We start from the raw sequence: 12339 nt of genomic DNA on the forward strand, positions 1-12339 counted from the left end.
TTTTGGGTGTATTGGTATCGACAGGATTGCTTTAAGGAAGACGTGATTATTAATACTTTCAAATGGTTTACACTGTTATTTAGAATAGCTTGAATTCATCAAACCCAACAAGTGGTTGTCAGTCTGGTTGGAGTGGCTCATGAAAGTGGGTGCCAACCTCGGGGCAGCCTGTTACAAGCCAGGGCTCAATTACCAAACTGGTTGTGTGATCTATACTTAGATTTCAGCCAAGTGTTGAGGGTGAACTCCTCAAGCATTGGAACAGCCTTAACATGGAGCCACAGTCAGTCCCGTTGGGCACTCTGGACCTCTCTTGACACTTAAGCAAGACTGCCTTTGTGATAGATGATCCCTTGCACCAAAAATCACAGCAATGCTCTTGTTACTCCCAAAGGACCAGTCACTTACCTCAGGTCAATTGTACCTTAGATCTCTCATAGAAGCCAACACTTGTAGCCTATTAACTAGGAAAAAGAGATGAGTTATTTACAAGGTTAAAGCAGGTAATGTACACGCAGAGATGAGTTACAGTCTTAGGTTTCAAAGGTAATAGAAACGACTCTAATGTGCGTGCTCTGTGTGGCCTTTAGGGCTAAGCCAAGCTAAGCAGTTTTGAGGTTCCTTGCTTTTGCTTAGAAAAGTTGCCCTCTCCAAATTTGAAACAGCGCAGTGATACAGATCCTTTGGTCTGGGATTTTTATTCCCTTCCACTAGAGTTCAGAGTGTGATGGGACAAGGGTTTGTGCAAGTCTCCTCTTCCTGGGTGTGGGGAGAGCGATCAACGAAGTCTTTTGTCCACTGATGTTCCACAATGGCTTGTCTGATGTCTATAGGCTGCCTTTGCTTGGGCAGGAGATGACACCTCTTGTATTAAACTAGTATTTCAGACTTGGTAATGCTTCTCTCCTGACTGTGGGGTTTCCAGTTTCAGAGCCAACACTTCTATAGTTACAAAGCAAACACTAAATATTACCTTATAACAGGTATTACGAGTACATACAGCAACTCACAAGCCTTTCATAAAGTCCAAACACTAAGACATGATCAACTTAACATGTCTTTTAACAATGCTAACGCGCAGGTGAGCCAGCATGCATTTGTCAGTGCTCATTAAGGCCGAGGGACCTTGGTATGAGCTGGCACCTGGTCTGCCAGCATCAATGCTAGTCTGCAGCATTTGGTCTGCAGTTCCAGATAGCTTTTGTTATGGTGGCTTGGTATTTAAAGTAACCATCAAACTAGTCTACGTGTCATGTATTGCCAGAACCTAACTACAGCAAAAACATTTTTTTCCCCCTTTTAGCAATCCGTGCTGGCTCAAAGGAGGTGCTTCAGAGTACCAGCCTGAAGCAGTTGTTGGAGGTGATTCTGGCCTTTGGAAACTACATGAATAAAGGCCAGAGAGGCAATGCCTTTGGGTTCAAAATTGTCAGCCTAAACAAGATTGCAGACACGAAGTCCAGCATTGACAAGTGAGTGGCTCAGCCTGTCGCATCGGTGAAAGCGTTTATGGATTCTGAATAGCACAGAGGTTCCATAAATTACTCCCTTCTTCATAGGTGTGGGGGGAAACAGTCAGTGCTACACAATGTCTAATTTGGTTTCAATGGGCTAGGGTTAGGTTTAGGGTCCCTTTGAATGGAGTATTTTTGCTGCAGGCCTGGGGTGACTTTTGGTCCCTTTCTGTAGAGTTATAGATCAATTTATAAAATGTGCCTGAATACATCGCAGGACACATCCCCCACTGGGACCAACACAAGGGATTTTGCTGCCCTGAACATCCCTCCAGTGCTGGGCCATGCAGCCAGGCCAGAGCTGTGTTGATGGGGCACCCAGGTATCCTGCTGGTGTTGTGGGCTGTTTGGGAAGCCCCAGCTTTTCTCTCTCACACCCCAACCTGTCCTGGGCTTGCAGGTTGGCCAGCCTGGAATTGAACTGGCTCCCAGCTCCAGTCACCTCCTGGTGAATGAGGGCTGCTGCAAAGTGCAGGGGCCCTCTCAGAGAGGCTGCAGCTGCAGCCAGCCCCCAGATGGTGCAGGGTGTGGTGAAAAGTGGCCAGGCTGGAGGCACCCATACAAAATAGCATCCTAAATGAGCAGAGGGGCAGTCTGTGTCTAATGCTGCTGGCACCATACAAAATGTAATAAAACATGCAGTGTTTCCTCTTTGCCAAGAAGCAGAAAGAGGGAGACGCTTCTCTGGACTGACTCGCTCCAGCCACCCTTTTCAGCAGGTGCTTGAGAGAAGCCATGGGCCCTTGCCCTGTGACCTAGCTGTTAACAGACTTGAAGTGTGTTGGACGAGGGGGGAATGATATTCTAGAGTCTAGTGCCCTCCATTGAGAATCCTTGGTCACCAGCCCCTAGATGTCTGATTGTGAGACTCCTGGCCTGACCTCGGCTTCTGCGGGGAGAGAGGCAGCCTCCATGATAGCCAGACCCCAAGCCTGGTAAGAAATTATAAACCAAAGTCAACACCTGGAATTTCAGAGGAAATGGATGCAGTTCCTGCAGCACCGAGGTAACACATCCACTGCAGCTAATGTTGGCTAACAGGCAAGCAGCCACTTTCTGCACCAGGCCTGGGTGGAGAGCATCAGCCACCTTGGGGGTTGAAGGCAGCTGTTGTTTGACAGTGTGCCCAATGCTACCCAGCCATCAGGATAGGAAGTGAAGAATGCCCTAACTAATTAGGACTTCCAGAAGAGTTTAGACACGTAGAATATGACGACCAAAGCAAGAATTTGGCCAGGACACTGGGGCTAATACCTAGCTTCTGAGGCTAGTGACAGTTTAATATCTGTAATGTCGTCTTTCTTTTATCATAGGAACATCACCCTTTTGCACTATCTCATAACTGTAGTTGAGAAGAAATATCCCAAAGTCCTCAGTCTTCATGAAGAGCTGCGAGACATCCCTCAAGCAGCCAAAGTAAAGTAGGTAGAAGTTAAGGTGACAACTTTAAGCCAACAGAATATTGTACATGGGATAATATTACTGCATTCTTCTTTGCTTGCGTTTCTTCAGATGAGCTCCCTCCCCCACCAGTGTCTGGAATCCACCATTTAGAGAGAAGCAAAAGGCTGTTGACAAAGCACACGTCAACTGTAGAGACTTTAAACCCCTGACTTTACAGAAAAGAATTGTAAATCTCTTAATTGTGACAAGGGGAGAGCCACTCGGAACAGCTGTGTCCTGTTATGCTTATCACAGAAGCCTTTATACTCCATTTATGAATAGACACAATTTTAAAATGAATGAATTTTGTACAAAGATGGGTTGCAGATATAGGTCAGATATTTAAATATGAATGCAATGGCAATGTCTGCACAAATATGTGTACTCCTTTTTCTGCATGTGACCCGACTTCAGGGCATGCAAAGCGGGGAGCTGTTCACCCAAGCATGTCTAAACCAATAATGCAAGCCTTGTGGCATCTGCTGCATTCTTTGAAAACGTGGCCCATTGCTTACTAAATTCTGCCCACTAGAATTTTAAACCAGTTGCAAGTGGATTGGATTTCTGTATAACCAGACTGAGGCCCTGGTTCAGTAAAGCCCTTAAGCACATGCTTAAGTCACACTAAAATGAATAAGGTTTCAAAATGTGTATGTTTTGCTGCTGTGGGGTTTGAGTGTGTATTAATAAGTCAAAGGTGCAGGCATGTCTAAGGCTGAACTGCATGTGACTGAGGATATATTGATACATATTTAAAGGGACAATGTTAGATCATTTAATCCTAAATTCTAGGGTGGTGAGGAGTATGTGTGGAACGTACAAAACCTTGTAATGGCTTGTGGTTCTTTTCATTTCAAAGGGCCCTTTTAATGCAAAGTCTAGATTCAATGTCCAAGACCAACAACATGCAAAATACCATAAACGGTGGCAAGTGTTTTAATGTTTACAACAGACTGAGTTTTAGTAATTTTATATAATTGTATATATTATAATTATGTGGCCAAATCCTCAGCAGTAAAGGGTATGACAATGATGCAGCAGGATGCTTGGGCCTGGTGTTGAATATGGGTGGAGACACCATGGGAGCAGAGAGCAGTGTTTGGGGTGGGAGAGGCCTTATATAAATGAGATTAATCTGCTAACTCTACAACCAGCTCCCTGCAGACCCTGGTCTCTATATCCTTCCACATCGGGGCGATGGTGGTTATTGCCACGCTGAGGGGAAAGACACTGACTGAGGAGAGTTCCCCTTATGATATTCATCTAAAAATTCCTGGGGCTGGAAGCTTGAGGGACTGTTAGTTGGGGAGCAGGAAGAGTCTAACTTGTGTCTCCTTCCCCAGCCCCTCAGGGAGAGGAGGAGAAATCTTTGCCCTGATTAAGCCTCAAGACCTCTCCACAGCCGACAGCTCTTTTAGAGATGCCTTCAGGCTGCTGGGCCTATTGAGCCTTCCTCTTCAACTACCACTCAGCCATGTCAATCTGTGTTGGGACATCATGGAGTCCCCGTTTGATCTGATGTCATTCCCCTGTGTCCCAATGGCTATATGTGGCAGTTGGGAGGTGGAAGGGAACAGGGAGTCGGGGGGAGACAAACAGTGCCCCTGAGGAAGAATTTGGTGGCCCCACCATTGCTACGTTGCTACCGGGAGGGTCACGGGTAAGGTTGCCTCCCTCAAACTTATGCAAGGCTCCACAAATGGGTTCTACGCCAAGATTTGGCCTGTAATTTTTAACTTGAGGCTGTTCCTTTTATAACACAGTGTGCATAGCTCAAAATAAACAGCCATCACCAGTTTCACATTCGTCAATCTCTTTGGCGACTGTGTGTCAACGTAACTTACCAGCTGAAAGCTGCTTATCTGAAAACAGGAAGCACTGTGAGGGATTATTTTAAAAGGGGAAAACACAGTTGACTCGAGCACAGAGTTATGCAATTCATTGGGAAAGGCTTAAAATTAAAACGTTGCCATTTTCAACAGCATGACTGAGCTGGAGAAAGAAATAAACACCTTGAGGAGTGGCCTGAGGGCTGTGGAAACTGTAAGTATTATTTACCCACTTAATAGTCCACTCTGATTCCAAGCTTCATAGCATCCATCTTTAGGGAGGCAGGACAGGAAGCCCTTAGCAAAGCTGCTTTTATCTTACTTCCTGGGGATCAGTTTCTTTCCTTCCTGCCCTGCATGTGTGCCTGTTCTCTCAAGGCTGCGTTGGGACGGGAGTTACTGTACGCTGGTTATAAATCAGCCAGACGCCTAATAGATTCCCAGGGAGTTGGGGTAAGTTTAGTTATTTGCTGTGTTTGACCAAAACCTTGAAGAGGTAATGAACGAGTACTTGGCTTGCACCTCTAAAACTGCCTATCATGAAGCCCCCGAATCAGACAGCAGCTCCTCTTGCTTGGTCTTGAGCTCGCGTGAGGCATGGGAAGGAAGTGGTGAACAAATGGACTGGAAGATATCTCCATGCACGTAGGAGAAGGGGCTTTATTGATAATTGGGTGGCTCTCTACAGTTCCATGTATAGATCTAGACAGAGGGAGCACCAAAATAATCCTGGCCTGGTGACCTGACAGTACATTGAGCCTAGAAGTGATGAGAGCGCACGTTTTACGTGCAATTTCTATGCATCTTGGTGTGCTCCCTAAAGTGTTGTGCACAGCTCCATTCGATGATAGCAACTCTGCCTTGAGTAGTACTGACTGTGTGTGAACATAATATGTATAAAAGTAATAGCAGTTTGGGGAACTAGCTACTACAAGAAAAGAACTAGGCTTTCTATAGTTTAAGTTTTCCTGTAACTCTTGCGTTTGACAGTATAAAGAGATGGTGGTGGAGTTAAAGATACAAGGAGATAGGTAAAGTGGGTATGTTTTGCCTCTTTTTTTTAGGGGAAAGCCCTGCGTAAATGATAAGACCAGGTTGTAGGTTTGTTATTGTTTGTTCATGTTTTATCTGATTTCTGCAGAAGTTTTGGGAGTGTTGTCAGCCTTAATGTGAAAATTGAAGAGGAACCACTAGAAAACAGCCAGCTAACTATGGAGAATGCTGGGTGCCCTTATGTAGCTACGCAGCAGCAAAATGCTAATTTGGGACGCTGCGTTTCCGCCAGCACCACTCCTTCGGCAGACAAATTCTGACCAGTTTCGCTGGTTTCAGAGGGGAAATAAAACAGAAAATTGTCTTGTTTCTGCACAGTCACACCCCCAAAGAATTGGGCAGAATAAGAAGAGATGAGAATTAATTATTGCTGTGGCAATGCTGTCCAGACAAGTAGTCCTAGAATGACGCCTGCCACCTGTGGGTGTGTTTTACCATGCATCACCTGCTCGGTGTATCTGTTCTGAGCAGAAAGGATATGTCCCTAGCCTCTGTTTGCCAGAAGCTGGGTATGGGCAACAACCTGGATCACTTGATGATTACCTGTTCTGTTCATTCCCTCTGAAGCACCTGGTATTGGCCACTGTCAGAAAACAGGATGTTGAGCTAGATGGCATGACCATCAGGTATCTTTGGTCTGACCCAGTATGGTCGTTCTTATGTTCTGATGTATTTCAACACCCTGCTTTCTCGCAAGAACAGAGAGTCAGTGTCACATCTTTGTGCCCATGATCAGACACCTAGGGTTTATTGTCAGACCATCTAGTAAAGTAATTGAAATCTTACCTGTGTTATAGCTTCTCCATGGGGAAAGAGACTGCTAAAGTGTTTTTTAAGATCAGGTATATTTGGGGTTTGTTAAATTTGCTAAATCCTATGTCCCTTTTTAAACAGACACTGACCAAAATTAAATTTGTTTCCTTAAGGAACTGGAATACCAGAAATCGCAGATCTCTCAGCCTGGAGACAAGTTTGTGTCAGTCGTCAGCCAGTTCATCACATTAGCCAGCTTTGGCTTCTCCGACGTTGAAGATCTTCTGATGGAAGCTAAAGAACTGGTAAGATCCCTGGTATAATCCATGATCTTCATAGGTAATTATTTTAGAGGTGAGTGGTTCGGTATTAAAGGACCTTCTCAGATTGAATGTCATATGTCAGTAGATCTACCCCAAAGAATAGAAACAATAGATCAACTATTTGCATTAGATTTTTATCAAAAAAACCTTCCCTCAAACCCAACGGATTTTTTTTATTTTTTTTGTTAAGAACTTAAACTTGAATGCTATTGCTGGACGCTGTGGTAAGGGTCTCCTACGGAGATAGGATAGTGAGCAGTCATGCTGTTGTATCTAGTGATTGATTGATTAGCAGAAAATACAACTAGTACATACACCAATACATGTGATCCATTGCAAACAGAAAGAATCACTCCCTGAAAGTTACTCAGGTGAAATAACAGTTCAGACATAACCTCAGTCTTCTATTCTGAGACCTGTGTGGCTGACCCTGCTATCTCCGGAGAAAGAGAGAACTAGCCCAGCGTTGACTGAAGCCTTTCTCAAATCCTGCAGTTTATGGGCTCATCTGCCCTTGAGCACTTTGTGTTTCAGTCAGGGCGTCGCTACCAGTGGAATGTGTGTGCACGACTGGTATAAGATCTGTCTGTGCTGGGCTGACCTAAGCCTGGTTAGAGTGTGAGCTGTCATCTAATCTCTGTTAAAGATGGTGAACATCTTTGGTCTCCTCTTCACCTCTCCCTTCAGCTTTCCACCTGCCTATAAAAGTCCTCCAGGCATGGCCATCAAGTATCTTCTCCCCAGCTCCAGCACCACAGGTCTTCAGTCCTCCTCCGCCCCATCACAGTCCTCTGACCATGTCTCCCCACTGTACCCCCCACCCTATGGAAATGCCACCTCCACTCCTGATCTGAAGAGTGGGGTTGTGAAATTCTCAGCCAGCAGGTCTCTGAAGTTTCCTGGCTGAGGGAACGATCAAAGATGGGAGCTGTTGGCAGTCACAGCCCCATGGGCCTCATCCATGCTGATGCTCAGCAGATTGAGCTGCAGTGGGCACTTATCTCGTACCAGCTATCGGGGTAACTTAATGCTGCCATTCAGCCAATCAGCTGGTACGCTCTGATGTATGGCCGCAAGATGCATTTCAATCAGTGGAGATGCTACAATTGACGGCTGGCTCTAGTGTAGACAAGTGCGAAGTGTCACTCAAGGCCTGCTCTAAAACGGCTGAGCTGCTACTTCAACAGCTATCGGACAGTGCAGTAGCCATGCACTGGGCCCCGCGTCATGCTCAGTTAATGTGATGCTCACTTTTAAAAGGCTCCTCTGGATTTCAGTCTCGTTATCGTTATTTTGGGGGATGCTGGGTCAATCTTCTGGAATGTTCCAGGTGGTAGGAGGGTAACGTTTTCAGAATCGCCTAAGACTATGCCTGCAGTTTGGACTAAGGGATGTGAATTGCAGGACGTGCTAGTGTGCTGCATTGTACCTTTCCTGTGTGCATGCTGAGGGTGCGAGGTACCTAGATCACATGAACATCGTCCTCTTTCCAACAGGACTATATTAGCGCAAGGTGGGTACCTTGTAGCTTGTGTCCTCCATGCCCACAGAGGGGCATTACACCCCTGTAAGCACTTCAGTTCCTAAGTCTCATTGAAAGTCGGTGGGACTTTACCTTTAGAAATCTGGCCCTTTATTGTTTTTGGGGGGCTGAAAGGTGAGGATAGGTGTCTAGTGGGATTTTCAAAAGCACTGCCTAGGTGCCATTGACTTCAATGGGAATCAGTCACATGGGTGCTTTGGAAAATTCCACCCGGCACCTATTTGTATCTTTAAGGTCCCTAAATACCTTTTAAAATCTGGTCCTTAATATTCTAAGTCCCACTGACTTTCAGTGAGACTTAGGAAGTGGCTAAGCCTCTTTTGAAAATAAGTGCACTTAGGCACTTCCAAAAATGTTACCTGTAATCTTTATCCTTCCTTATCAGCAGAGTGGAAACCAAAGTAACTAGTAATTTTTTTTTTAAAGCTCAATAATCTCAAAAATGTACAATCACAATTTTAACAAGGTTTACACTCATTCTCTCTCTCTCTGCCTCACCTTTCCTCCCCCCCGACCCCAGCTGCAAATAAGCACAAGGAACCTCAGGCCAAAGGACAACTTCTATCAGTTTTAAAGGGACCTAGAAGCAGGGGCATATAATGGAAGTCTTGCTTTGACCTTAGCTACCGCGTTGCTATAATCACATTAATTGTCCATGAATGGTACTATAGGTTTTGCAAACTTCGTACTCCTCTAACTGGTATAGTTTCTAACTGAATAATAAATGCCTTTTAAAAGCTTCACTGACACATTTGGTTTCAATATTGAACCATGTGGCAACAATAAATAATACCCACAAAAAATACTTCAAAGAAAACTTAAAAGTGCAAGTTTCCTGCCCCTGCCGTGTCTACTATTAGTTTTATGTCTTCAGTCTTTGGCACCACAGTACTTTGCTTCCTTGTTTTTACTACTGCTTAGTTAATAAAACTGAGTTAGGTAATAAAGGATGTTAAGCAGAAACAGGAGTGTAAAACTTCTTACATGATTTAAAGGAACAGCCCATTGGAAAATCTTCGCTTAAAAGCCATCGCTTAATGAGCAGAAGACTAAATATGATTTTTTTTTTAAACTGAGACTTGAATTAATAGATAATCATTTCCCCTTTAATTCCCTGCTCCATCAAATATCACCTTAAATATTACTCTGGCTATCTGTCAGGCAGATGGTTTTCAGGAAAGGATTTTATTGGTTCAGTGGGTTCTCACTAGCTTACTAAACTACTTCTTCCTGTTCTTTCCCCAGTTTACCAAGACAGTGAAGCACTTTGGGGAAGACGCGAGCAAAATGCAGCCGGATGAGTTCTTTGGGATCTTTGATCAGTTTCTTCAAGCTGTGACTGAGGCCAAGCAGGAGAACGAAAACCTGAGGAAAAGGAAGGAGGAGGAGGAGCGTCGGGCGCGCATGGAAGCACAGGTTTGAGGAGAACTTGCTCCCTATGATCTTCAGTGCTCGTACTGTAGGCATGGTTGAGTCAATGTCAGTGTGTGCTTCAGGATGCTAGACAGGGAGGAGACGCGAGGAGGAACTGAGAGGGTGACTTTTATTAGCATGTGCTCGGAAATGTAGGATTCATTTCAGTCCTCAGGGCTACTGTGGGGTGGGACTTCGGAAGTTCTACATCTTGATTTAATTCTCCTGCCATTGACATGGATGGTGGATCTTCCAGTGACTTCAATGGAAACAAATACACCTATGCTGAGAACTTTTGGAAATCCCACCTGGAACCGTCTAGGTCTGTCTCTTCCCCTTGAGAGGAAGGATGGTCTTGTGAATAGGGCACTGGATTGGGGTGCAAAAGACCTGGGTCCAGCCTATCCAGCTCTGCCCTGGACTTCCTGTGACCTCAGACAAGTCACTTCATCTCTCCGAGTCTGTTTCCAAGCTGTAAAATGGAGATTATACTGACTTGCTTTCTCCCACCCTAGCGTGCTTTGTCTGTTTAGACTGTGAGATCTCCAGGACAGGCCCCTCATCCTTGTCGATTTAGATGGTTAGCTTACTAGAGCAGGGAATCTCTCCACCTCTGTGTATGTGCAGCCACGGCACAATGGTGCCTCCATCTCAGGTGGGTCCTCTAACTGCAACTGTAATACAAATAGTACATACTGCCAGTTGCTTCTCTTCAAAGCATAATCAATTTTACTCCAGGGAGCTGAGTCAAAAGGGACCTGTGGCTTTAAGAGAACCATAGAGTGCAGTCCAGTACAGTCCCTAATGACTTCAGACCAGGCACAACAATTTTGCCTTTGGAAACTATGGAAGTGAAATCTTGCATTAAGCCAGATGTTTCATAGATTCCAAGGCTAGAAGGGACCATTGTGATCATCTACTCTGACCTCCTGTATAACACAGGCACCAGAACTTCCTCAAAATAATTCCTAGAGCAGAGCTTTTAGGAGAAACCTCCAAGCTTGATTTAAAAATTGTCAGTGATGGAGAGTCCAGCACAACCCTCAGTAAATTGTTCAATGGTTAATTACTCCCACTGTTAGAAAAGTATGCCTTATATCCAGTCTCAAATTGTCTAGCTTCAACTTCAAGCCATTGGATTGTGTTAGACTTTTCTCTGCCAAATGGAAGAATACATTAAATATTTGTTCCCCTTATAGGTCCTTATAGACTGTAATCAAGTCACCCCTTAGCTTTCTCTTCGTTGAGCTAAATAGATTGAGCTGTTTGAGTCTATCACCGTAAGGCATGTTTTCTGTTCCTTGAATCATTCTTGAGACTCTTCTCTGAGCCTTCTCCAGTGTATCAACATCATTCTTGAATTGTGGGTACCAGAGCTGGACACAATGTTCCAGCAGCAGTTGCACCAGTGTCAAATACAGACCCTCTGCTCCTACTCGAGATTCCCTTATTTATGCATCCCAGGATCTCATTAGCTCTTTTGGCCACAGTGTCACAGTGGGAGTTGATCAGCGTTCATGTCACACTCCCCATCAGTGACCAGGCCAGGGAAGCTAATGATCCAACCAGACGACCAACCGGTGATGAATCCTGGCCACGTGCCACCTGAGGCGTGTGGCACAGACGCTAAGAAGACGTGGGAGCTCATGTTCAGCTGATTATCCCCCACAACCTCCAATTTTTTTTTCAGAGTCGCCTTATGAGAGGCCTGGTGGCTTCAGTTCCTGCTGTGGACAGGTCACCATCTCAATAGGCAGGAGATGCTACAGACTCAGTTTCTCAGTACGTGAAAGTTAGGACTATAACAGCGTTTAAAAGAGAACTGGATAAATTCATGGAGGTTAAGTCCATTAATGGCTATTAGCCAGGATGGGTAAGGAATGGTGTCCCTAGCCTCTGTCTGTCAGAGGATGGAGATGGATGGCAGGAGAGAGATCACTTGATCATTACCTGTTAGGTTCACTCCCTCTGGGGCACCTGGCATTGGCCACTGTTGGTAGACAGGATACTGGGCTGGATGGACCTTTGGTCTGACCCAGTACGGCTGTTCTTATATGTCCTCTTGTGATCTGATGGGGAAAAAAGGAGCCGAGTTTACTGGAGTACTCAACTCCACAGACCTTATCGAGCTTGCCCCCAGGATAAATTTGGCCCCACAGTGTTCAGCTCTGATAACTGGTATAAAGGTTTTGATAAGTCACTATGGCATGCCGGAGCAGAGATGCCTGAGCCTCTTGCATAGGAGAGGGCAAAACCGGGATTGTTATCTCCAAAGCAATGCCAGCGGTGTGATGTTGCTGCACCATGCATAGGAAGCCTGCCATATTACTACAGTCACTGTACTGGAATTCCACCAATATACATAGCTGTTAAGCAGTGACAGAAATGGATAACGACGTCTGCTGGCCAGCTATCGAACGTGCAGTGGTTCCGCGGCACTTGTGTTCTGTTATTAAATCAAGGATGAG

The 12339-nt window shown here is 45.1% G+C and overlaps 1 protein-coding gene across 3 annotated transcripts in view; it reads left to right on the forward strand.

Annotated features, from left to right (window-relative positions):
• The window catches only part of DAAM1 (dishevelled associated activator of morphogenesis 1), a 182187-nt gene that overhangs the window by 165858 nt on the left and 3990 nt on the right, over window positions 1-12339 (forward strand). For all 3 annotated transcript variants that reach the window (XM_030558480.1, XM_030558478.1, XM_030558481.1), the window contains 5 exons: window positions 1304-1472; window positions 2828-2935; window positions 4940-5000; window positions 6766-6897; window positions 9704-9874. In XM_030558480.1, coding sequence (XP_030414340.1) covers window positions 1304-1472; window positions 2828-2935; window positions 4940-5000; window positions 6766-6897; window positions 9704-9874 — 641 coding nt within the window. The remainder of the gene's footprint in view (window positions 1-1303; window positions 1473-2827; window positions 2936-4939; window positions 5001-6765; window positions 6898-9703; window positions 9875-12339) is intronic.

The sequence above is a fragment of the Gopherus evgoodei genome, chromosome 4 (assembly GCF_007399415.2).
Source record: "Gopherus evgoodei ecotype Sinaloan lineage chromosome 4, rGopEvg1_v1.p, whole genome shotgun sequence".
NCBI lineage: Eukaryota > Metazoa > Chordata > Testudines > Testudinidae > Gopherus > Gopherus evgoodei.